Below are 25,878 nucleotides of genomic sequence, written 5' to 3' on the forward strand. Positions count from 1 at the left end.
AAACAGCTTAAGGCACTTGTGGACTTGGGAGTTGAGGGTGGTTTTTTCACTATAAAGGAGGTAGAATTTATATTTTTACAACATCCGGTGACACCTATATTTCATTCACTCCCAAAAATCCACAAGAATGTCTTTCCTCCACCTATGCACCCTATTGTTGCCGGCATCTCTTCTCTCAATGAAAATCTTTGCACATGGGTTGATGCCATGCTCCAACCATTGATAGCGGAGATGCCAGGCCACATCAAGGACACTGGTCACCTCCTCTCCATCCTTAACCAGATGAATTGGCAGCGGGGCTGGACTTGGCTTACCGCCGATGTCACGTCTCTTTATTCTGTGATACCTCACGACCGGGCTCTGATCGCACTGTCGTGGTTCCTAGAGACGTACTCTGGGTACTCCGGTGGTCTGCGAGAATTTATCACTGAGGTTGTGGATTTTTTGCTCACTCACAATTTTTTTTATATTTGACGGTGGTTTCTTCTTGCAGACCACCGGAGCATCGATGGGGGCTAAGTTCTCCCCCTCTCTCTCCAACATTTATATGTGTTGGTGGGAGAGGGGGACACTCTTTTCTCCCCATAACCCCTTTACATCCCAGATCCAATGGTATGGCTGCTACATCGATGACCTCCTGTTTATCTGGGGGTCCGATGTAGCGGCCGTTGATACCTTCTCCATGTATCTGAATGACAATACTGCCAATCTCAATTTCACTGTTAGCTTGGCTGCGGATGAGGTTACATTTCTGGACTTAACCATTTGTGGATGCCCAGACACGAGCAAAATTATGACACGCTCTTTCCGCAAACCAAGCTCAGCCAATACCATCCTCCATACTGCCTCCTGCCATCCCCCCCACCTTGCAAAAAATGTGCCTGTGGGGGAGATGATACGCGCACGTCGCAATTGTTCGCAGGACAGTGACTTTGAAGAGGAGGTGACAAAAATTAGTGAGCGCCTATTACATAGAGGATACCAAAAGGGGCCAATAAATCAGGCGGCTAGCACAGCAAGGACTAAAAATAGGTCTGATCTAATATTTGGGAAAAAACACAACTGAAAAAACAAGATGCGGGTCAACAACCGGTCACATTTGTTACCCAATACAGCGCGGACTATGGGTCTATCAAAAAAATCATAAGCAAATATATGCCAATTATTATGGGTGATCCAACCTATAGATCCGCACTGCAAAAGGGATATAGATGCGTACCAAAGAGAGCACCAACAATAGGACAACTTGTGTTCCCTAGTCTCTTCAAATCTGGGACTATGAGACCACCTTTGTGGCTAACCTACACTGGCTCCTACAAATGTGGTCACCAGAGATGTTTGTGCTGCAATATTATGTGTCCATCCAAAGAATTTTGCTCCACTAGCAGGAATGAGGTTCATACCATTAGACAATACATAAATTGCAACACGAGCTACGTTGTCTATCTGGTCACATGTCGGGAGTGCAATGTACAGTATGTGGGGTGCACTACCTGCCCTCTGAATATAAGGATTCGGAAACATCTTTCTGATATTAAGCACTTCAACTCCCGACATGTGTCCATGGTCAGCCAACATTGTGCCGATAAACATAATGGCAACACTGATGCACTTATTCTCCAAGGCATAGAGAGAGTAGCTATACCAACGAGAGGTGGGAACCATAGGCAAAAGCTTCTCGACAGAGAAGTCTATTGGATTATGTGTTTGGATAGTAGATACCCGAAGGGGTTAAATAAAAGACAAGATGTAATACTACATTATTGAATATATCCACACTGACCGACACCCTGTCATACCCATGTTTACCCCCCATTCAGGAAAAAAGGTTTTTATTCTTCAAATGTACTATTATCACTTGTCCTCATTTGAGTCATGACAGTAGCTGGGTGTTTTTCTCACTATGTAATTGCGCATGACATATAGTGTCTGAATGAATATAATACTACAATATATACGTTTATTTTTATTTGCAGTTGCAATGGAACTTCCTGTGCAGGCGATTAACACCTGTGTGTTTGAGCACCTCCCCTATATATAGGATATCCAACAGTTTTGAACCGTATGCCAGTATGACTAAGATCGCCTAGGCGGTCGAAACGCGTCACTGTTGTTCAGTTTACCTGTACTACCGTGTCCGAATAAAGATAACCTGCATTCGAGCCTTTGCTGCGCTGGACAATCCTCCTCTTACCGTAATAAACAAGAATGGCTGGAACTGTTAAAAAAAGTAAGAGTGTATGAAAAAATGTTTTATAAAAACTCAAAAATAAGTAATAAAATAGAAGAAGAATGGAAGAAAATGGATGAAGTAACTAGAATGCCAGGCTGACAGGGGGAAAGAAGGGATTGGAGGTGGGAGGGAGGGGGAAGATCAATTTTTTATAATAGTTATGTAATTTTTCTTATTGTGAAATACATTTTTTTTTATAAATTAAAGAAAAAAAAAAAACAAAGCAGTCAAAAATATATAAGAATTGCCTTGTAAAATCCGTAGATGCAGATCTGCAATTTCCGATTTTAAAACTTAAGAATCAGTGGATCCTGCGTGTGTGAGTGCACCCAGGAAATATATATATTTTCTTTGCCTACAGTGCAGTATAAGCTACTGTTATGGAATAATATAGGTGGTTCTTGTGTACGCCTTGTGCTTACCTGTTTAGCTGACGTGGCAGGCATGGCTTAGGCTTCATATTGGATGCAAATCCATCACTGAAATGACATGTTCATGCTGCCTCCCATGAATACTCTGGCTTTGGAGAGAGTCTGACATTTTATCAATGTACATGGTCATCTAATTAGGCTGCTGAACTCAGACTCATAAGTGGGTTGACATCAGTTTCCATTGTAAGGAGTTTTGATGCATTTTCCTATATAAAGTGTGTTTTTTTGAGAAATATTAGAATCCCAACTGAAGTGTTTTATGACTTTATGAAGTATTTAGGTTGTGTTCACAGGTTGACTTCTTACTGTATTTTTTAAAAAATTTTACAGGATTTTGCCTGTTTCTGCTGCAGTTTTCCAAACCCATGAAACATTTTGACACATTTTGGCACAATTGGCACGATTTGCACAATTGCTGTAAAAAAAAAAAAGCACATTGTTGCCAGTAATTTTGTGAAAATCACAAAAAATGAAAAAACCCCAGCAAGAAACACAATGGCCCTCTTTACCCCTTAATGACCAAGCCCATTTTCACCTTAAGGACTAGGCCAATTTTATTTTTGCGTTTTCGTTTTTTCCTCCTCGCCTTCTAAAATCTATAACTCTTTTATATTTCCATCTAAAGACCCATGTAAGGGCTTGTTTTTTGCGTGACCAATTGTACTTTGTAATGAAACCTCTCATTTTACCATAAAATGTATGGCGAACCCCAAAAAAAGTTTAGGGAGGAAATTTAAATGAAAACCAAAATTTTGCACATTTTGGAGGGTTTTGTTTTCACACTGTACACTTTACGGTAAAAATGATAGGTGTTCTTTATTCAGTGGGTCAATACGATTAAAATGATACCCATGGCTAGATACTTTTATATTTTTGTACCGCATTAAAAAAATCTAAAACTTTTTGTACAAAATCAGTAATCTAAAATCGCCCTATTTTGACCACCAATAACTTTTTAATTTTTCCGTATATAGGGCGGTATGAGGGCTAATTTTTTGCGCCGTCATCTGTACTTTTTTTTAGATACCACATTTGCATATATAAAACTTTTAGATCATTTTTTATAAATTTTTTTTATAAAATGTGACAAAAAAGCTGCATTTTTGGACTTTTTAAATTTTTTTTTACGTTTACACCATTCACCGTATGGGATCATTAACATTATATTTTGATAGTTCGGACATTTACACATGCGGCGATACCAAATATGTTTATTTTTAAAAAAATACGCTTTTTGGGGGGAAATGGGAAAAACGGACAATTTTCATTTTTATTGCGGGAGGGGATTTTTCACTTTTTTTTACTTTTTATTTTTACATTTTTCAACTTTTTTTTAAACACTTTTTATGTCCCCATAGGGGACTATCTATAGCAATCCTTTGATTGCTAATACATATGCATAGGACACAGCACTGCTCAGTATTATCAGTGATCTTCTGCTCTGGTCGCAGACGGCCCGGGAGACGGCCGGAGCTAGGTAAGGGGACATCCGGCTGTCATGCTGGATGATCGGATCCCCGCGGCAGTGCTGTGGGCGATCCGATCATCCAATCAAAGTGCCGCAATGCCGCAGATGCCATGATCTGTATTGATCACGGCATCGGAGGGGTTAATGGCGGACATCCGCGCGATCGCGGATATCGGCCATTACTGGTGGGTCCCCGGCTGCTGCTAGCAGCCGGAACCTGCCGTGTATGACGCGAGCACCCTTCCGATGCTCGCGGTCATACACAGGACGTAAATGTACGTCCTGGAGTGGGAAGTTCTGCCAAACCAGGACGTACATTTACGTCCGTGGTCGTTAAGGGGTTAATAAGAGTGGAGTGCAGTTTTCTTGTGTTTTTTTTTCCCCCCACAACAGGTATTTTTCCACAGTATTAACTAATATTTCCCTACATCTTGCACTTTTCTCTACATTTTGCTTTTTTAACAACTGCTTTAAGCTGTGGGGTTTTCCAGAACTCAAATCCACCACATTTTCTGTGGAAACATTAGTAAAATATGTTGGGATTTTCCGAAAATGTCTGAAACATTTAAATGTGACAAATATACAATTTTTCACAACACAATTTGATTGTGAACTATATGAGGAAGTATACTTAGGCCCACACACATAACTGAGAAAGTAGAGGATTAGTTTGAGATAAATAGGTGATTGAATTTGTGAATAGGTAAACTCTATGATTATTACTGCTGTATCAGAGTAAATAACATTAGTGACATTAGTTCAACTCACCTATAAGTTCTATGAAGCAGCAACAGTCAATTTTTTTTAGATCTAGTTCACACTGGGCATTATATAATCGAAAGCTGTACAGTAAAGGCAAATACTATACTTAAAAAATTGTACATATTTAATAAAACTTTGTATAATCTTGTGATAACATTTCTAAAATACAGATACATTACAGATATTGTAGAAGAGACGGGAGTCAATATACTGTGGCAAAAAGAATGGTTCACAAAAAGATAGATTATGCATATTGTATGTTTATTTGGAGATGTATTGTAAAAATCACAAAATGTTTGTAAACCCAAGACCTTTAAAGTGATTGTTCCCATAAGAAACAAAATCACATACATGTAATATAGGAGATCTACCCAGAATATCATTATCTATTCCCCCTAACCAGGTCTTTCCAAGCCTGGCTATCAATCAATACACTGCATCCGAACCCAGATTCACTAACACACACACACATTATATATATATATATATATATATATATATATAGTGGTCTAAAAATAAACAGACTTTGGCAGCAGATCATGAAATGTTAAACATAAACAACAGAAAGGTAAAACTACACTTTGATCCCATAGCACTAATTGCAGCAATATATATATATATATATATATATATATATATATGAGGCATGTGCCCAGAGAACAACAACAAGCTAACTTCCTTATAGAGAAGCTGTGAAAGTTCTCATCTAATGCATTTCGGTGGAGAACACAATCTTAATGCCTTGCAATCTGGCTCAGCTAATAAAAAATAAATAAAATGACTTGCATCGGCTAAAATGATCTACTGTTGTGTACTGTAAGAGTTGACACAAACCACTTGGTATCTAGAAATATGTACTGCAGATACCAGAATATCATGCTGAATCACATTTTTTTTAACGTAAAATAGAATTCATATTAACTCCTTCCTGCTCTGTATGACTGATGTAAAGGGTTTGGCTTCCAGCACTGAGCCTTGTACATCAATCATGCAGGGCAGGAAGGGAAAAGGAGTGCTTGCTGCAAGTCAGCACAATCTCTATGAAGCTATAAGAATCTCTACGAGCTTATAAGAAAAACAGCATTTTATAACTTTGCAGAAAGACATCAGCTTTGAGACAGGAATCGTGTTTTATTTGATTTTCTTTAAATGTAAACTGTAACTTTGACCACAACTAGATGCATTACAAATAGACAGTTATTGTTGTAAATATCTTTTAAAACTTTTGATGGGCAGTGCCACTCAATTGATAGGGCTGGATTCTATAAGTATTAACATTTTTTTTTTTTTTTACTGGGAAAAAATATATACCCTTTTTAACTAGAATAACAGATTGCATATACAGAATTGTTCCCAATGTGCATGCCTCTGTAGCTAAGCACAGTAATACAAAAAGCTGTGCAGAACACATGCCCCACACAGTGCTATGCAGGGACTGGAGAGAGACACACACAAATAATTGGCACATGTGTGGGCATCAATACTCCATTACCTTTGGATTCAAAATAGCTAAACAAAATGTTGGACATTAATTATGGTAAGCTAACAACTTTTTATAGAGGCAAAGACTATTATAACTTTTCAAGATCTATTTGAATAACTGTTATTATATTAGTAGAAGCAGGTCTTATGAAAGGCTGTGCAACTTTCAAATATAGTTTACAGACAGGACCGAAAAGATATCTGTGACACCTCTATGTTTAACTTACATAGGATTATCTACGCATATGTACTGCACCAAACCCTCAGCTGTGAGAAATAATGCATAGACAGCATGTATAGATGTTGAACAAGAATTTACAGCGTATATTAGAATGTTGCATAACCTTCTATTTTACAATGACTAAGCTAGCTTTATGTCTGCATAGAGTTATGCAGACATGAACACCAAGAAGATAAAAGGGGAGTTTCTCTAAAAAAAGAGAAGTTTTCTTTCAGCACGTGCACAATGAGATACTACCATCAACTTCTATGCGTGACAACTAAGCAGAAGCATGGCTAAAGTTAATATAAAACAATGGAAAGGGGAGTTACAGTGCTACTCTATAGCAGACAGACAGTACAGTCACTTATGTAAGTAGTAAGACAGCAATGTTGAAACATTTCATTTAATTTCTTCAGGTGCATATTTTTATTAAGATACTTTTTTTTATAGTATGTTGCATATATACCTATTTGGAGTATTTTTTATGAGAGCAGATTATAAAACCATAGTAAAAGGAATGCAATCGAATAAACAAAACAAAAAAAAGATTAGTATTCAGCTACTATTGTGCCTATATGCACAAGATCTAGCAGGTCTTTATGAGAAGATGTATCTCCATAACCATGCTTCAAATGGGCACTGTCAGATTCAAAAACTTTTTATATGTTGTACATCTTGGCAAAACATTAACCTTTCTAATACACTTCATTTTATTTCCTGTTTATAGAAATCATGGCCTATAAAATCATGGCTTTGTCCAAGCTGAAGCACAGGCATGTACAAAGTCCAGTAAGTGAGGTTGGGATAGCACAGGAGAGAGCACAGAGGAGTCCTACAAGACAGGAGAGAGCACAGAGGAATGCTATCAGACAGGAGAGAGTACAGAGGAGTCCTATCAGACAGGAGAGAGCAAAGAGAAATCAGACAAGATAGGAGAGAGTACAAAGGAGTACTATCAGACAGAGGAGTGCTAGCCCACCCTCACTTACTGGACTTGGTATATGCCTGCGCTTCAGCTTGGATAAAGCCATGATTTTATAAGCCATGATGTCTATAAAAAGGAGATAACATTTTCTTATGAAGTATATTAGAATGGTAAATGTTTTGCAAAGACATACAACATATAAAAAGTTTTTATATCTGACAGGGCCCAGAGGAGTCCTATCAGAAAGGAGAGAGCACAGAGGAGTGCTATCAAGCAGGAGAGAGCACAGAGGAGTGCTATCAGATAGCACTCCTCTGTGCTCTCTCCTATCTGATAGCACTCCTCTGTGCTCTCTCCTGTCTGATAGCACTCCTCTGTGCTCTCTCCTATCAGACAGGAGAGAGCACAGAGGAGTCCTATCAGACAGGAGAGAGCACAGAGGAGTCCTATCAGACAAGAGAGAGCACAGAGGAGTCCTATCAGATAGGAGAGAGCACAGAGGAGTGCTATCAGACAAGAGAGAGCACAGAGGAGTACTATCAGACAGGAGAGAGCCCTCTGTGCTCTCTCCTGTTCATTGTCCTACAATAAAAACTATTTTCATCTGTCTCAAAAATTTTTACATATGTTGACAAATAATGTTATTTTACTACCTTTATGTGGTCTTTTAGGCTTTTCTTCTGCTATTGATGCAAACTGTCTGCACTGTTGTCTTCGTAAAACCAATTCTCTGGTGTACATCCTATAACATACTTCCTGTTCCTGTGTACACTCTAGCCAGAAATTCTGCCAATCCTATCTCCCCTCACTACGTATGAGGGGTTATTGTCAAGGAGATGTAGTGGGAGGAAGATAGATTTGCCTGAATTCCCGGACAGAGTGTCTACTCCTGACCATACAGGAAGTTAAATGCAGAGGGAAATCATTAAATGGGCACTGTCACCAACTTTATTTTTTGATATGTTGTAGTACTTATGTACTACAACATATCTCTAATATATTGTCATTTTTTTTATTTTATTATCAGGGTGAAATTTACGTTTAAAAACCGTCCACTAGGGGTCACCCTCCTAGTGGCCGGCTGCAGCCTGGCATGACGTCACGCCTGAAAAAGGACTGATTTTAGGCTGCTCTCGCTCCCTGCCTGTCAATCAGACAGGCGGGAGTGAGCGCATTGGCTCCCCAGCCACTGGCTGGGAGGCCACTCCTCCCGCACATGTCGTCACCGCCGCTGTCCCTGCACGCCCGCTGCCGGACTCTGCAGGTATCAGAACGGAGGGAACGGGGTATGCGGGGTGGGGGTGGGGGGGTTGTGATGGAGGGAACGGGATATGGGGGGGTTTGTGATGGAGGGAGCGGGGTGATGGAGGGAACGGGGTATGGGGGTTTGACGGAGGGAACGGGCTAGCGCCGTAGCGCCGCATGGCACTAACTTATAGTTTATCTACACCGGGTGCCTCCAGCTGTTTCACTACTACAACTCCCAGCATGCCCTGACAGCCAATAGATACTACCAGGCAGACAAAAAGTTTTTTTTAATATAATAAAAAGAAAAATTAAAAGCAGGGAGGGGGTTAGGGATAGATTGGCAATAGGCAGGGACAGAAAAAAAATATAGGATGGTGGGAGCTACCCTTTAAGGAGCACAGAAAGGTAGTAAAATAACTTTTTTTTTTTTTTTTTTACCAATATATGTCATTTATTAGACAGTTGAAAATAAGTTTCATTGTCAGACAACCTTTTTAAATCTATGTGTCATGCCCATTAAAGTATTGCTCGCAGCCAGTGGTGTTACTGTAATGGGTGAATGTTCTGCCCCACTCTTAAGGCAGGTGATTTGTGGATAGGTGATTGAGAAAGCAGCCAATGAACTACTGACTGCATTGAGGCATAGTATAGCACAAGGTTAAGGCAGCTTTTTGAGGGCAGACGGTATATCCATAAGAATGCAGCCTATTATTAGGAAGCTGACAGGCTGAAGCGTCAGCTGACCTCTGGCCCAAACAGACAATGTGCATGTTGAGCATGAGTATTTTTATAGGGCAATCCAGTGAAATTGACTCAAGGTACAAAAATAATTTATAAAATCAGATGGCATCACAGACTTCTATGTCACTTCCATCGACAAGTTAGCATGACTCCAACTTATTTCTTTGAACCTTACAGCAACTCTGGTTATAAAAAAAAACATCTAGAAAAGTGGACATCATCCCAGTGAGCTGAATTAGTGCACACAAAATATCAAATATAAAACTTTACCTCACAGCACTTGACGTAACTTTCTATTTACAATGTTATATTTGCAAAATAAAATATACAGCAATTTATATACTCAAGTACTCTAAACTTAAAAAATACAAAAAGAGTAACAGACAATAAAAGAGAAAGAGCACATGGCTGTATCTGCAGGGCACACACAGTGCATTGAAAGAGCTTGAACAACCTTGAGTGCAGAACCTAAAAACCTCACACTTTAAGAGTCAAATATTTCTATAAGAATGCTTTTTAGAGATGAGCGAACTTACAGTAAATTCGATTCGTCATGAACTTCTCGGCTCGGCGGTTGCTAACTTTTCCTGCATAAATTAGTTCAGATTTCAGGTGCTCCCGTGGGCTGGAAAAGGTGGATACAGTCCTAGGAGACTCTGTATTTTATACATTCTCCACCTTTCTCCATTCTTGACCTTCTCAACCCTTTCTTATATGATAGAATCACCCTTGACTGATCAGCACGGAATCAGTGTTATCAGCGATCTTCTGTACTGGTCTGCTCAATCTCAGACCAGAGCAGAAGCTCCGTGGAAGGCGGTGGAGGCAGGTGAGGGGACCTCTGTGCACCGTTCTGGATAATCGGATCGCCGTGACAGCGCTGCGGGCAATCCGATCATCCATATTTCTGACCGCACTCCCGCAGATGCCGTGATCTGTATTGATCATGACACCTGAGGGGTTAATGGCTGACATCGGTACGATTGCGGATCTCAGCCATTACCGGTGGGTCCCTGGCTGCGCTCAGCAGCTGGGACCAGTCGCGCATGATCCGAGCATCGCTCCAATGCTCGCGGTCATGTACAGGACGTAAATATACATCCTCGTGCGCTAAGTACCGCAGAACCAGGACGTAAATTTACGTCCTTGGTCGTTAAGTGCTTATAGGGGTACTCGGGTTGAAAACAATTTATTTTTAAATCAACTGGTGCAATGAAAGTTAAACAGATTTGTAAATTATTTCTATTTAAAAATCTTAATCCTTCCAGGACTAAACAGCTGATGCATGTTCCAAAGGAAGTTCTTTTCTTTTTGCATTTCTTTTCATTCTGAACACAGTGCTCTCTGCTGACACCTCTGTCCAGGTCAGGAACTGTCCAGAGTAGGAGCAAATCCCCATAGCAAACCTATCCTGCTCTGGACAGAGGTGTCAGCAAAAAGCACTGTGGTCAGACAGAAAGGAAATTCAAAAAGAAAAGAACTTCCTCTGTAGTATACAGCATCTGATAAGTACTAGAAGGATTAAGATTTTTAAATAGAAGTAATTTATAAATCTGTTTAACTTTCTGGCATCAGTTAATTTGAAAAAGATTGTTTTCCACCGGAGTACCCCTTCAACCACCCTTATAGAAATATTTTGAAAATAAGGAGTGTATATTTATTTAATATATTTGTGTAGCATTGGTAGATTGCTAGATTAAAATGTAAATATGTGTCAAATAAAACTACTTCTATACAGTAAAACAAACAATTTAGAGACCTCCCAGAACAAACTAACTGTATCTTCTGACCTATAGCTAATGTGCAAAAGGTAAATAGTAGGGTTGTTCATTTTCTCAATGGTTTTATTTCTGTATTATAAAAGGAAAGCATAGAGGCACAGACTTTCTACAAAGAATGTGCTGTATGATTCTGAGAGTCAAAGTGTGGTTCTCATGGTACAACCAAAGGTGCCAGATTGGAGCTGATAATTCAAGAACAAAGCCAATGGTAAAAAATCCAATTCTTATCTAAAACACCCTCCCAATTATTATATTGTTTATCACCTACCCCCGGGCCAGTTATAGGCAGGATAGATTACTACTAATGATTTTTTTTATAGGAACTTACAGTTTCACTTGACTATAGCCACGTAAATTAAACAAACTAGCAAAAAAAGGTAATATAGTCTTAGTACATCTAGCTCATCACAATCCTTAAAAAAAGGAGATCCTTGTTTTAAAATTAATTTAAAAAGGGAACCAGTCACTTGTTTCATGCTGCCTAAACCACTGCCAGCATTAAAACACTGACAGGGACCTTAAAGAAGATATCAAGTGCGAAGAAATGTATCCCCTATCCGCAGGATAGGGGATAAATGTCTGATCGTGGGGGGGGTCCGACTGCTGGAACCCCACGCGATCTCCCATATGGGGCCCTGACTCAGCCCGGCCTCGAGCAGCTGTGTGTAATGTTTTGCACACAGCAGGTCAGCACACAGCTCTCCCATAGAGATAAATGTAGGGGGCATGTTTAGACCAGCTGGTGTGAGGGTGTGAAATGTGCTTTAGCAACGCAGAGCCGGGGCCCCGTACGGAAGATCACGGGGGTCCCAGTATCTGGACCCCCATGATCAGATATTTATCCCCCATCCTGTGGATAGGGGATACATTTCTTTGCACTAGACATCATCTTTAAGGCGGTGATCTATGATGCATTTTAGAGTAGTCATAATATCTTTGGCAAGGAAAGGGGCTTCTGGTCATTGTGGCAGGCCCAGCCCTGAATGACAGAGCTTTCCCAACATGTGTAATGGGGAGAGATGGAGACCACCCCAATGACTCTGAACACTGTTCCCGGTCATAGTTTGTTTACTCAAATAGAAAAGTTGTTTTGAGTGCATCATAGATAACTGTCTCAAGGGTCCCCTGTCAGTGTTTCATGCTGCCTGTAGTTCAAGCAGCATGAAACTATTAACAGGTTTCCACTAAGTGTGGTAGCATTAAAATCTGCACTCAAGTTGTATTTGATTTTGCATATATAAAAACACTTAATATATGTCTAATAAAGTTGCCCATGCAGCCTGCAATAATCCTTGGTTTAGTCCAGACCAGCAGAGTGTTGTTGAGTTTTAGTGGTTACAAAGTACAGTGAATTAAAACAATACAACAGTAAACATAAAATGGTCCCTTGCTAAGAATAAAAAAAAAATTAAAAAATAATGCAATTCTGTATACATTTCACCACTGTAAATCATTTCAAACATGTACAGCTATACACACAAATTTTCACTGCAACAGGTAGTGAAAAGTCCTTCACCCTGTAATTCATGGAGGCATAGAGAGATAATCTTCAACACCATCAGCTGTTGTCATGGATACCATGTAAAGCGTAGGATTGCTGGCAGAACATAAAGCTATAAGAATTCCACGTAATTCTCAGGTATAAGTCCAGTCTTCCCATTGAGCATCCCTTCTAACCAGCCTGGCTCCTGCGATGGATGAACTATATGGGAGAAACAAAGGCATTAACATCTGACAAATTCCACATTTTAACTGATCGCAAAATAGCAAAATAAAAAGGTCATACATAGGCCCTCATTTACTTAGAAAATCGGGTTGTAAGTCTATCTTGCTTTCTTACCCGACTGCTTTTTTCCCCTGGTATTTATTATTATGTCGCATCCTGTTTGTCGCACGTGGGTTTTGTTGGTTTTGGTTTCCAACTCCTCTGAGTTGTCGGGAAAAAAATCCACAACAATTCAACAAATTTGGGTTGGAAACCTTTATAAATACGTGAAAAAGCTCAGAAATGTCGGGTTACGCCCCTTCTTCGGGTTTGGGAGAATCCACATCGGGTCCGTCGGGAAAAAATGTCGCATCGTGTCGCAGACTGGCGCACGATGTCTGCGACATGTCGCAGACAAAGATGCGCCAAAAAAACCTGACAAAACAAGTCGGGTTTAGAATAGTAAATGAGGGCCATAGTTTTAGTTGAAAAGCAAGGCTCTGTTCACTTTACCATGGCTTCCATTTTTATCACCATTATCCCAGAAGGTCAGATTTCCCTTTTTTTCCTTGAATGGACAGAATAATACAGAATGGTAAATTTGGTAATTTTTTTAAAGCATGATTAAAACTATGGATGTTGGAAATTCAGGGTATTACATTCCAGAGAACCGGTACAGCACAAGAAATGTCTTGGGAGTAAGAGGTTTAGATTATGGAAGCTATTAGTCTCAGACAGTTTGTATAAGGGTAGATCAAGTTAAGGTAGAAGATAAAGGGCGATGCAACACTGTGTAAAGCTTTGTGGAGCGAGCTTTTTCATTCAACCTATGACAAATCTGTATGTTATAGATTAGGAAGAGTTAAAAGGGGTTGTCCTGAAAATAGAAAAGGTATTACCTCTTCGGCTCCCTGGCACTCCCCTTTTACACTGCACTAGTCTTCGAAGTATATCTTCTGAGACTAGAGGATGTCTGATTAACATTTATAAAAGTTTTTTTCGCCACATTTACAGATGCAGCAGCAGACATCCAGGCATGGATGATATTGAACTCTATGGCCACTTGTTATATAGGGTAAAACTTAGTGACATGTTCCATTTAACTATAGGGACCGCTGCATCTATTGATGCATAAAGGGATGAAATTGCAAAGTGCTGGTCTGTTGTCATGGTCACTTTTTGAAGGACTTCATTGCTGCCAAGCTAGATCTGCTAGTACAGCCTGCCACAGTGTTGATCAAACAGTGCACAAGAATATAATATATTTAAAAACATAGCATAACCATTCCTTACAGTAAAATTTAATCCACACCATTTTATGAATAACTCAAAACCACAAAAATATAACTTATTAGGTATCACTAACTGCAGAAATGTCCAAACTTAAAAAATATATATTTTTATTCACACATCATGGTGAACACCTAAATAATAAAAAGACTAATGCCAAAATTGTGCTTATTTTAACCTCAAAATTGTACTAAAAATACAGATCACCATGTAAAAATAAACCCTCTCGCAGCTCTGTAGATAAAATAAAGGCTCAGATTTAGTTTGCAAAGAGAAGTACAGGAAACTCTAGTTTCCAGTACTTCTCTTTGCAAACTAAATCTGAGCCTCCCCAATCAGTTTTGCTATTTCTTAAAGTGTCCGCCACGCCACTTTCGTGACTTGTATTGTATTGTATTGTGTGTAGCCTACTAAAATTGCAATTGTGAGCAATTGGAAATCAGCGACTGTCCCCACTCAAGATTTATTAATTAGTAAAACAAACAATACTTACTCTTTTGAGAAGATAATCGGCAAAATGCCAGTATTTACCAAACGGTGCCAGTGTTAGACTGCCACAACACACTGTAAGGATTTATGGAGCACTCTACTAACCTTCTCGATGACACTGATTCCCGATTTTTCATATCCCTCTCACACATCCCCTTTCTGCACCATTACCTGTTCACCCTTACGTATATCTTCACTCTACCCATGCTGTAGCTTACTGTGATCATACTTGTACAGTTTGCACACTCTTCTCTAGCTCATACCCTAAGTTTGTCTGTAGCTGCTAAATGGCCCCTAGAGATGGCTTGTTCTTATGCCTGCTTTATGATGTACCATTGCCTGTTAAGTTTATGGTTGAATTTTATTCTTATGGATACCGGCTACTGTAATATCTGCTGATTTTAGGCAGCATGTAGCTGTGATTGATGATACTGTTTAGCTTACGGTATCCTATGTTTTACTTAAATTTTTTTATAAAAACTCATTTACGAAAAAATAAAGGCTCAGATTTATCAATATGTTTGAGACAAAAATGTGGCCCAGATATAAAATGTTTTAGAGGTCAGAATATAGCAATGCAAAGCAATTTAAAGCAGTAAAACTTTTGACCAAAACCAGACATGTCCAACATTGGTCTGGGTCTCAGTGCTGATACCCCCAGCATGCTTCATTTCTTGGCTTGGCACTCAATCTATTGGAGATGGCTCCAACTATGGTTTCACAATACATTATATGAAATAATTTGAAAAGAAAATTTTACAATCGCTATAATGGGAAGTGGTTATTTTTTACTTTATGGTGAATAGGCAACTAGAGCAGTTACTGGCACAGGTCAGAGGCAGTATTGTAGCAGGTAGGCAGAAATGTGAGTCTGGATGCTGTGTTTAGCATATGATATATTTGGAGAGGGAAGAATTTGGAAAGGGGAAAATGTATTCAGAACAAAAACCAAAAGGTCTGTATAAGATTTCATATAGAATAGAAGGTAAGGAGGAGGTAATTTAATCATTATCAACTCTTACAGTGTTCTATGATTTATCCAGTCATAAAGCACATTGTAGACTATTAAAATGGCAATCAAACTGGCAATAAGTTATACTTATAGGGCCAAACAATTTCTTATGTACTCGGACTGATAAAAGAATGGAATTACTGTACACCAGGAGAATACTATGGGCAGAAAATAAATGCATGCCAACTATAGCCTGGATGAATTTAGACTAGAGAAGAATATTGCACTTTTATGAACTGTTTTATGCAGAGAAATACATTTTAGGCTCTGGTTTGGCTAATTTATATGTCTAGGGAATCCAGACACTTAGTAAGTAATTCCATTGAGCTGCTATAAAACACTGATTTCTTTAAGAAAAGGGATATTTTTTTTTTATAACCAAAATACAAAAAAAAAAAACTGAGGTTAAAACTCAATTTGAATTGACCAAGCCTGTGTTTTCTGCACTGATCATCTGTTACAACACAGCATCTGGGTCACTGCCTTGGTTTATTTTATTAACCTAGAAAGACCTCTCGCTATGCTTTACCCCACTGCTATCCATAGTTCAGACGAATGACTTACTCTGCAATCCTTTTCCACACAGAAACATTATAAATCAGTCTCTATCTTAGACACAGAATATTAACCATTGTCAAGAATCAATGGGAAACGAGTGAATAAGAAAAATACTTTCATACTCTTTATAAATACAATTAATCTTCATGCAATAAAAACTACCACTACACAGTGGTCTCCAAACTGTGACCCTCCAAATGTTGCAAAACTACAACTCCCAGCATGCCCAGAAAGCCTTTGGCTGTGTGGGCATGCTGTGAGTTGTAGTTTTGCAGCTTTTAGAAGGCCACAGTGAAGATCACTTACTGCGATCTTCACTGTAGCCTTCTCCGTCGCACTTTCCGGCCGCCGCTGCTGCTCGTGGGTGCCGCCTACGCCGCCTCCACAGGTCCGCGTAAGTCGGGCCATGTTCCCCCCATAGCCGCCCATGTTCCCCCGCTCTGTACCGACTTCCGATCGGTGGCCAGAGCTTGGGAAATGAACTCTAAACCCCCCAGCCCCTCTCCTGCCATTGGTGGTCAGCCTGACCGACCAATGGCATGGGATAGGAGGGGTGGCAACACTGCCACCTCGCTCCTATGCTTTAGGATGATCCGAACATTCTTATTTTCTGGGCGATCGGGTCACCAGTGACCCAAATGGCCCGGATCGCGGGCAAATCGCTGGTCTGAATTGACCAACGATTTGCCGCGATCGCCGTCCCCAAGGAGTTAAAAAGCTATTTACATCGACCTGTTTAAAGAAGGTATGGGTGATAATCTGATTTTCCATATTCCTACTTATTTAAAGATCCAAAAATTCTATTGTGGTGGGGGAGTAGTGTAATGTAAACTGTAACTGTAATCCTAAAAAATAAAACATGTTGATGGATTAGGGGGGACTGTGTCATGTATTGGGACTCGAATCCCCCATAAACTAATATGCATAACTTGGGGCGAAACGAATCCACATGGCACAGCCCCTCGTCTGTCTGTAAATCATACGGTTGAAAGTAAATACATTGTCCTCTAAAATGAATTTAAAAGATTTTAACAAAAATAAGGATTGCTCATTTTTTAGATCCTGATCATTATTCAAGAAATGTTTTATACTCTTCAAACCCATTGTTGTATTAATATTTGAATAGAGAGAACACACATCCAAAGTTAAAAAAGAAAAAGTGGGAGGAAGGGGTAATTTATTCAATTCTTGTATTAATTGAGTGGAGTCCCTCAAATAGGAGGGTAACTGTAAAACATATGGTTGAAGAAATAAATCAACATAATGAGATAAATGGGCCGTGATGGAAAATATACCAGAAACGATAGGGCGACCTGGGGGGTTAACTAAATCTTTATGTAACTTGGGTAAATAATAAAAAATAGGTATAGAATAATGTTTAATGTTTAAGAATGTGTGTTCTCTCTTATCAAACAATTGTTGGTCAGATGCACTATTAATTAAATCAACATAAAGTCGATAATATTCGGATAATGGATCTTCCTTGAGAACTTCATAGTACTCACTATCTGATAATATTCGGTTGGCCTCATTGATATACATATCTCTATCCAAAATCGCTATTCCACCGCCCTTATCAGCGGGGCGTATAATGATTTTTTAGATTATCCTGAAGGGATTTTATTGCAACTCTTTCTTGTGCAGTTAGGTTATCTTTAGATCTAGGTAAAGATGTGTGTTCACATAACTGATTACTAAATTCCTTTTGCACAACTGAAGAAAACGTTTCTAAATGGTTCCCTCTATGGTGTAAGGGATAAAACGAAGAGGTCGTGTGAACTGTGACATATTTGGTTACAGGTATAGCATCGGATGGATCCGAGACTTCCGTTATGTCATCAGTATCAACCAAATTTTTGGCAATATTGAAGTGACGAGTAAGGGTTAATTTTCTAATAAATCGATTTAAATCTAAAAATAATTGAAAATCACTGGGTTGAGAAGATGGACAAAAAGAAAGGCTCCTGCTAAGCAGACTAATTTCGCTTTGTGACAAAGAATCAAAGAATAACAAGACAGATTGGATAATTTCATTGTCTGTTTTTTTTCTACATTTGTGGGAGTGTGTGTGTGTGTGTGTGTGGGGGGGGGGGTGGATTGGTTTTTCCACACCCTCCTCTACAACCACAGGATTTTCTTTTCTTTTTAATTGAGGAATAGAGGGGGTCGGGATGGTGGGAAAATAATCAGTGATCCTGTGAGATGTGGGTTGGATGATCGGTGTCTGCAATGGTGCAGTGTGCAAGGATGTGTCGGAAGCCTAAGAAGGAAGAAAGAAGTGGAGGATGAACCAGTCAGAGTGTCTGAATTGAATGAATCATCATGTGTGGTATAAAGGGAATTGTTGAGAGAGGAGTTGTGCAATTCAGTAACAACATGTGGAGAATTAGAAACACTAGCAGGACTGATAGTGGAAAGGAGTGTAGGGGACAAAGGGAGTGTAGGTATAAATGATCGAGGTGCTGTGGATCAAGGAACACAAGCATGTGTAGTGGTACAGTGAGATGTCATATTGGAGAGAGATACCGCCATATTGAGGTGTGGGATAGGGGTGATCAAGGATGGGGCAAAGTGAGAAGAGGAAATTTGTTTTACATATTGTAATGGTACAATATGCATGCTAGGCATGCTATTGGATGTATCTTGATAATTAATCAATTTGTTTTCTATGCAAACATGCTGTGTAATGTGATTCAAAATGTAACAAAGCAGGAAAGGGTTAAATCCCTACCTGCATACAAAGACCAACTCCCCCTTTGTTTGTTATGCCTGATGAAGCCGCACCTGCGGTGAAACACGTTGCACTGTTTTAATAAAGCTACCTCCGTACCTATCTGACGTGTCTGCTCCTGGTCAGCACCGCTGAATCCCACCATTTTCAGAAGTTTCCTCCTGCTATTGTCCTATTCGGATGGGAAGGCTGCAGACTGGATCTACCTCTCACTCACTCTGACCACTGTTGTGTGTGTGAGCTTAAACAACTGCGCTTGGTAAGGGCTTTTTCCATTACATGTGTGGACCCCAAACCTGCGGTATTACGCTATGGAGCACTCTCTCTTCTCTTTTTAGCTGGACTGCTCCTGACACGGACAAAAGTGGCAGAAGAGAGCACGGTGGTCAGATTGGAAAGAACTACCACAACTTCCTCTGGAGCATATAGCAGCTGATAAGTACTGGAAGGATAAGGATTTTTAAATAGAAGTAATTTCCTAATCTGTATAACTTTCTGGTACCAGTTGATTTGAACCTCCAAAAAATGAAGGTACAAGAGGCACACAATTCATAATGGCACACGGCATATCTTCACTAAATCCCCACCCTGGTTGGGAAACATTGGCCTATGCTGAAGCCATCAATTTTTATTGTCCTTTTAAAAAACAAAAAGTGCATGGAGATTGTGTCTTTCTGCCACAGTTTACTACTAGTGAGCTGTCTCAGTGAGCCTAAACAGTGGGAAATGCATAAAGGGACATTACACAGGGGGTTTTATGGTTTCCTGTACCCTTGGTCGTAACCAGGGCTGTGGAGTCGGTAGATAAATGTTCCGACTCAGACTCTGCAATTTTTTGTACTTCCGACTACTCTGTATTAATATGCGAATGTATTAAAGTTTAAGCTAACAATCGGAGTTTACAAGTTTTTATAGCCTTAGCTGAATGACAGCAGTTTTTCCAATGGTTTACAGCTTCAGTCTTGAACTATTGACCCTCCATTCCCTTCACTTATACAAGTGTCTCTAGTCCTTCAAAAAACATATTTACTTAATCCTTTATCAGTGAGAGGCTAGGTTACCCATGGGTTCCCTGTAACAGCAGAACACAACACTATGGAAAGTATAAGTATTGCCGCTCCTAATTGTGCATTGCGTGCCATATAGTGAAGCACATGAAAAGAATACTTCTTCACGTGCTTGTTTTGTGATTACATGAGGCACTGCATGCATTGGTCTTTATTCTTACAGTAGAGAAGTCATTAATTATAACTTTTTGTGAATTGGGACATTTAAACATGCTTTTTTTTAAATTCCAATCTAAATTTAGTAGGAGTCGGTACATTCTTTGCCGACTCCAACTCCAGGTACCCAAAATTTCATCCAACTCCTTGACTCCACAGCACTGGTCATAACAAGGGGATCATTTCAACTAAACAGTTTAATAGGGAGTCATAAAAGAGAGGTTTGATAGGGGATATACATTTTGGAGCCAGATTAAACTTTGTAGAAATTCTGTGCCACCTCCAAGCACTTAATACAAATGTTCATAAGAAAAACTGCCACTGTGTAAATATTTTTAGTCTGAAAACGGGTGCTCTGCTCATCCAAGTCTGACTCATGACCACCATTCCAAAAAGGTATGGAAAGCAGCATTCCAATACAATGCAATAAAATAGTTTTATTCACCTATCCATGTTACAGTGTGTGAGGCCTTGGAGAGGCTGAAACGTTGCACTTTATGTAACATGGATAGGTGAATAAAATGAATTTAATGATTCTTTTGAAGTGCGGCTTTCCTACCTTTGTATACTTTCCAAGCACTTATGTATTACACATTGTATTACAATCAACAGAAATACCCAGGAATACACCCTGGAAAGTAACACTCTGAGAACAAGAAGACAGGTGCCATCAAATTGAACCTTGCTCTATGTCCAAAACAGTAGAAAAAGGAAGATGTTGTAGTATTCTTGTGGGGAAAAAAATGCTCAATGTATGGTTGGAACCACGTTTCAGATCTATACAAGGGCATTTCCAACTGCTATACACACAGACCTCTAATATAAAATGTTTGTATACATAGTGCAAAGTACTAAATATCTGTGCTACCGATAAAGGCAGGCTAGAAGACAGAAAAACAGGCTTGTCATCAGCTTGCTCTTTGTGCTGGGCTACAAATATAATTACACAGGCAGAGGAAATTAGACACTTGCGCGAGCGGTGACCTTTTCTTCATTCTGCGTAATTATCTCTTTAATGCACAGGGCAATAACACAAAGCACAACAGCAGCATTGGGAGGCAAGACAGTGTTGTTAGTGAGGAGTGGGCCATTATAGGAGGGCTCCAAATCAAAGAAAAACAAATACAAATAATGTGTTTTCTGCTGTATGCAAAGGGACAGTCACATGCTGGAAGCAGAGAGAGGTGCAAAATTTTACAAAGTATCCATGAATTAATAAGTTATGTTAAATACTGCATACTAGCGCACAGCTTTCACGAACTTTATAAAACCTACACTATTGGTACAATAGGGCTTCTGAATCCATAGATGCTACTTTTATTGCAGTCCTCCACTCCAGCCCAGATCTATCTGCATAAAAAAGTATATGTAAATTAGGGGATAAAGACCACAAAGCATTCCCCTAGGCTGCAAAAGCCAAGCACAGTTTGGCTTCTTCCTTTCAAACTAACGCCCTCCCATGTCTGCAATTATACACCCACATACTTTAGATTGGCAGGCAGAGAAAGGGCTGTACATTTAGCCCAGCCCATCCTGGTAAACTTTGCGCAAGTGCATGTGACCTGACTAGTAACACATGCTCTCTGATCTGCTCTTCTCTTAAAGTCCTCAAAGTATGATCCGCACTTTTACGTTTTACACAGCATAGACCATAACTAGAGGCAGCTTGGGGAATTCCGTGCACTCTACTTCCTGCTTCACCCAGCTGACTCTTGCGACAATCTGAAACCGCTGGGAGAAGAACAGATCAGTGCATATTTGCGGTGAGTAACATCACAAGCACTTGAGTGATATTTACTGGGAAGGGCCAAGGTAAACTACAGGCTTCTAACAGTCATTCTAAAGTCTGTGGGTGTATACTTGCAGGCCTTGGGGTGTTATTTTGGAGTGAAGAGGCCAAACTGTGCTGAGCTTTTGCAGCCTAGGGGAATGCCCCTTGGTCCTTATCCTTTAATTTGCATATCACTTCTAAAGTAGATATTTCGGCATTAGAGATTAATTGCAATAAGAGTGGCATCTGTAGACCATATGGTTTACAAAAATAGTGTTCAAGCAACCATAATATACAGTGACTAATTTTTAGGGTAGTGTTAGCTACCAGTTAGGAACAAGAGATTTTTTATTTATTTTTCTGTTTCACAGCCATCAGCAATATTGTTTCCTATAAACACTAGGGGTATACAGTGGGGGGGGGGGGGGGGGGGGGGGGAAGTATTTTGTTCTTCCACTAAAAAAGAGGAGAGAGGCCTATAATTATACAAAAAAGGGTGTATAACAAAGTATTGAAATTAACTTTTGTTATTATCAACAACCTTTAGGGGTCACCCCCCAAGGGGTAAGCCCTAAACTAGAACCCCCCCCCTAAAAAAATACAACTTTTATTGATAATCCAAGTTAAAATATTAAACAAAACTTATTGAACACTTGTGCTTTAAAATTCCAGACTGTCTACCTAGTTCGATAAGCACATCCTAAGTGGTGTGCGCAGCCACTAAATGGTTTGTTTACAAAGTCCGCTGTCATGCGTGGCGCAGGAGATTCACGTGATGTGCGCGATTACGCGCACGTCGCATGACCGAATGATGATTGGACACCAGCATGTCCATCAACACACATTATCATGTGACACCTCATTCATTGGTGGATATCCATGGAATTGTGACACAGAAAGTGTCTATTGGTTAGCCCTGATGCGCACGATGATGCGATACAGGGCAACGTCACAAACAGAGCCCATATAAGCCTGAAGGTCCAGTCTCAAGCAGCCATTAGCCGATTCCCTTGAGAAAGTCAGCGTAGCTGACAAAACGTCGGGGGGGCCAATTGAGACTTAATTTTAACATCAGACTTATGTCCTAATGCACTTTATCACAAAGCACAACCAGAGCAATTGTACTATTGCAAACATAGAGTACTGCAGTACCACTTAGGATATGCTTATCGAACTAGGTAGACAGTCTGGAATTTTAAAGCACAAGTGTTCAATAAGTTTAGTTTAATATTTTAACTTGGATTATCAATAAAAGTAATATTTTTTTATGGGGGGTTTCTAGTTTAGGGCTTACCCCTTGGGGGGTGACCCCTAAAGGTGATATTACCCTCGAATCCCTGGGAATCTTTTTGGTAGAACTTTTGTTATTGACCAAATACTTATTTTTCACCATAATTTGCAAATAAATTATTTAAAAGTCAGACAGACAATGGATTTTTTTGGGGATTTTTTCCCCCTCATTCTCTCATGTATCTCATAGTTGAGGTATACCTATGATGAAAATTACAGGCCTCTCATCTTTTTAAGTGGGAGAACTTGCACAATTGGTGTCTGGCTAAATACTTTTTTGCCCCACTGTATGTGAGAGAAATCACAAACGTTCTAAGCTTTAATATACAACAAAACATGCAATGACTAAGTCCGGAGGGCAAAAACAGATAGAAATCATTATTACCCAGGCACAAAAAGATCATTTAAGGGTACTGGTAAAATATTGTTTTTTTAAACATTTACATTGATAATATATATACCACTATGGTTAAGCATACAATAAAAATGATGAGCTTATGAAAAAGAAACTGATGAACGTAAACAGAGCTGTAGTATAGTAGTCACAGGAAATTGTGTAGAATCTTGTGTGGACAAATGTGTACAGTATTCGTATTATTTGATTATATTATAGCAGATTGGCTAGAATTGCTCTGTTTTATTCCTTTCATAAAGTTTTGTTTTTCTCAAATAGTTTGCAGCGTCAAAGGCCTTTGGTCCGTCCCTCTCAGAGAAGAAATAAAGCTGCCATATTTCAGTAGGGTCTACTAATCCTTTTCATAAAAGATGTCAAGTCAAATATATAATAATCTTTTTGTGACCTAAGTCCAATCTCTATACTGCACCATTAACCATTTGCAGCAGCGTAAACAGTGAATGTTCACTTTTCTTATGACATGCCCTCTAAACAAATGTTAAACCTACTGTATTTGTATATTAGACTTCTGCTGTAGCACAGAGAAGTGTTTACAAGTCCAGATATATACTAATGGCAACCAGAAACATCCATTGTGTACACCAAACAATGCCTCTGTAAGGCACTTTTCACACATAGCTTTTTATGGCATTATTCTGACCCAAAGCCACAAGTGGATACAGCAGGAATTAGTACCTTTATATTTCTGATTCCGTCTAAACCCACTTCTTGTTTTATCTCAAAAAACGGGAAGAAAAAATTAAAGTGAATATCTCACTTTTGCTACAAAATAACTTCAATTTATGACTAAAAAAAATGTCATACAAAAATAATAAAAAGGTTTATAACCCTTTTCATTTCCATCATTGATTTTTGGGAAAAAGTTGCAGTTTTTGAGACAGTCTTCCAATCAGTTTTTTGAGCCAAAGCCAGGAGTGGATTCAAATGGATTGGGAAATATGCACTTCTCCTTTCTACTGCATCTACTGGCTTTGGCTCAAAATACTGCAAAAACTGTAGTGGTGTTTTTGCCAAAAGAATATGCACATGTGCAAATGTGCATAAAACCCTCCTTTGAATCACTATGCATAGATGAGAACTTGCGTGTTCAAGTAAACTCAATAGCTTGGCAATACTATAAAATTGTCTGGAACTAAGAAACTCCAATTTGGCACCGTGCAAGAGCTGAGCCACGAGATGAGATAAAGGCTGAGTTTCTTAAAACAGATGTATGAACTCTGAAACATAGGTGTTTTTAATGCTACAATCTTCCAGCTTTATCACCACAATGTGACTCACACAGCAAAGGTTCAATATTTGGGCTAGGCACATCATATACCAAATGTTTACTATCCAAGCCAACGAAAGTTACAGTATCATACAGGAAACTAATGCACAATAAACTATCGATAGAAAAAAAGAAGGTGCAATTCATCCAAATACCAGAAATACAATATTTTAGTGTTATTATACACACATTGATAATATACAAAAATACAGACATGGGGTGCTTTTATCCTCTTGGTGTTGCTGCTATTTTGGGACTTGAGCATAAAGATTTGTTTAGGGTTTGCATGTTCGCCTTCTGTGAGTTAACAAATAAAGGCTGGTTTATTTGTGGGCTAAGCTGCAATTTTACAATTAAGGGACATAATTCTTTATTTTTGCATTTTCCTATTTTCTCCTTTTAATAGCCAAAAGTCTTAACATTTTTCACCTACTGGAAAATATGAGGGCTTGTTTTATGCATGACCAATTCTACTATATAATGACATCCCTCGTTTTACCACAAAATCTAGGGCAAAGCCCAAATAAAATTATTTGTGAGGCAAAACTAAAGCCCCCTCCCAATGCAATTTTGCAACTTTTTGGGGTTTACATGTTATATTTATTCTGTAGTTTCATACGATTACGACAAAGTCCATGTTAAATAGGTTTTATTTTATTACAGTAAAAAAATATAACTTTTTGTAAGAAAATTCGTTACTTTTAATTATTTCCATATACACGGCTATAAAAGGGCAAATTTTTTGCGCCATATCATTTTTGTTTTGATGAGACTTTCTGATCACTTTTTATACATTTTAATAGTTTGGGCAGTTCAGTACATGGTGATACTGC

At 39.1% G+C, this 25,878-nt stretch overlaps 1 protein-coding gene across 4 annotated transcripts in view; it reads right to left on the minus strand.

The window, feature by feature from the left end:
* Positions 1-7,898: 7,898 nt before the first annotated feature.
* The window catches only part of ARHGAP26 (Rho GTPase activating protein 26), a 412,307-nt gene continuing 394,327 nt past the window's right edge, over positions 7,899-25,878 (minus strand). For 3 of the 4 annotated variants that reach the window (XM_056574908.1, XM_056574907.1, XM_056574911.1), the window contains one exon: positions 7,900-12,996. In XM_056574908.1, coding sequence (XP_056430883.1) covers positions 12,908-12,996 — 89 coding nt within the window. In that variant the 3' untranslated portion in view covers positions 7,900-12,907. Of the gene's footprint in view, positions 12,997-25,878 lie in introns of all 4 variants that reach the window. The other variant, XM_056574910.1, reaches the window with a different exon arrangement.

Source organism: Hyla sarda, chromosome 4 (genome assembly GCF_029499605.1).
Source record: "Hyla sarda isolate aHylSar1 chromosome 4, aHylSar1.hap1, whole genome shotgun sequence".
Taxonomy (NCBI): domain Eukaryota; kingdom Metazoa; phylum Chordata; class Amphibia; order Anura; family Hylidae; genus Hyla; species Hyla sarda.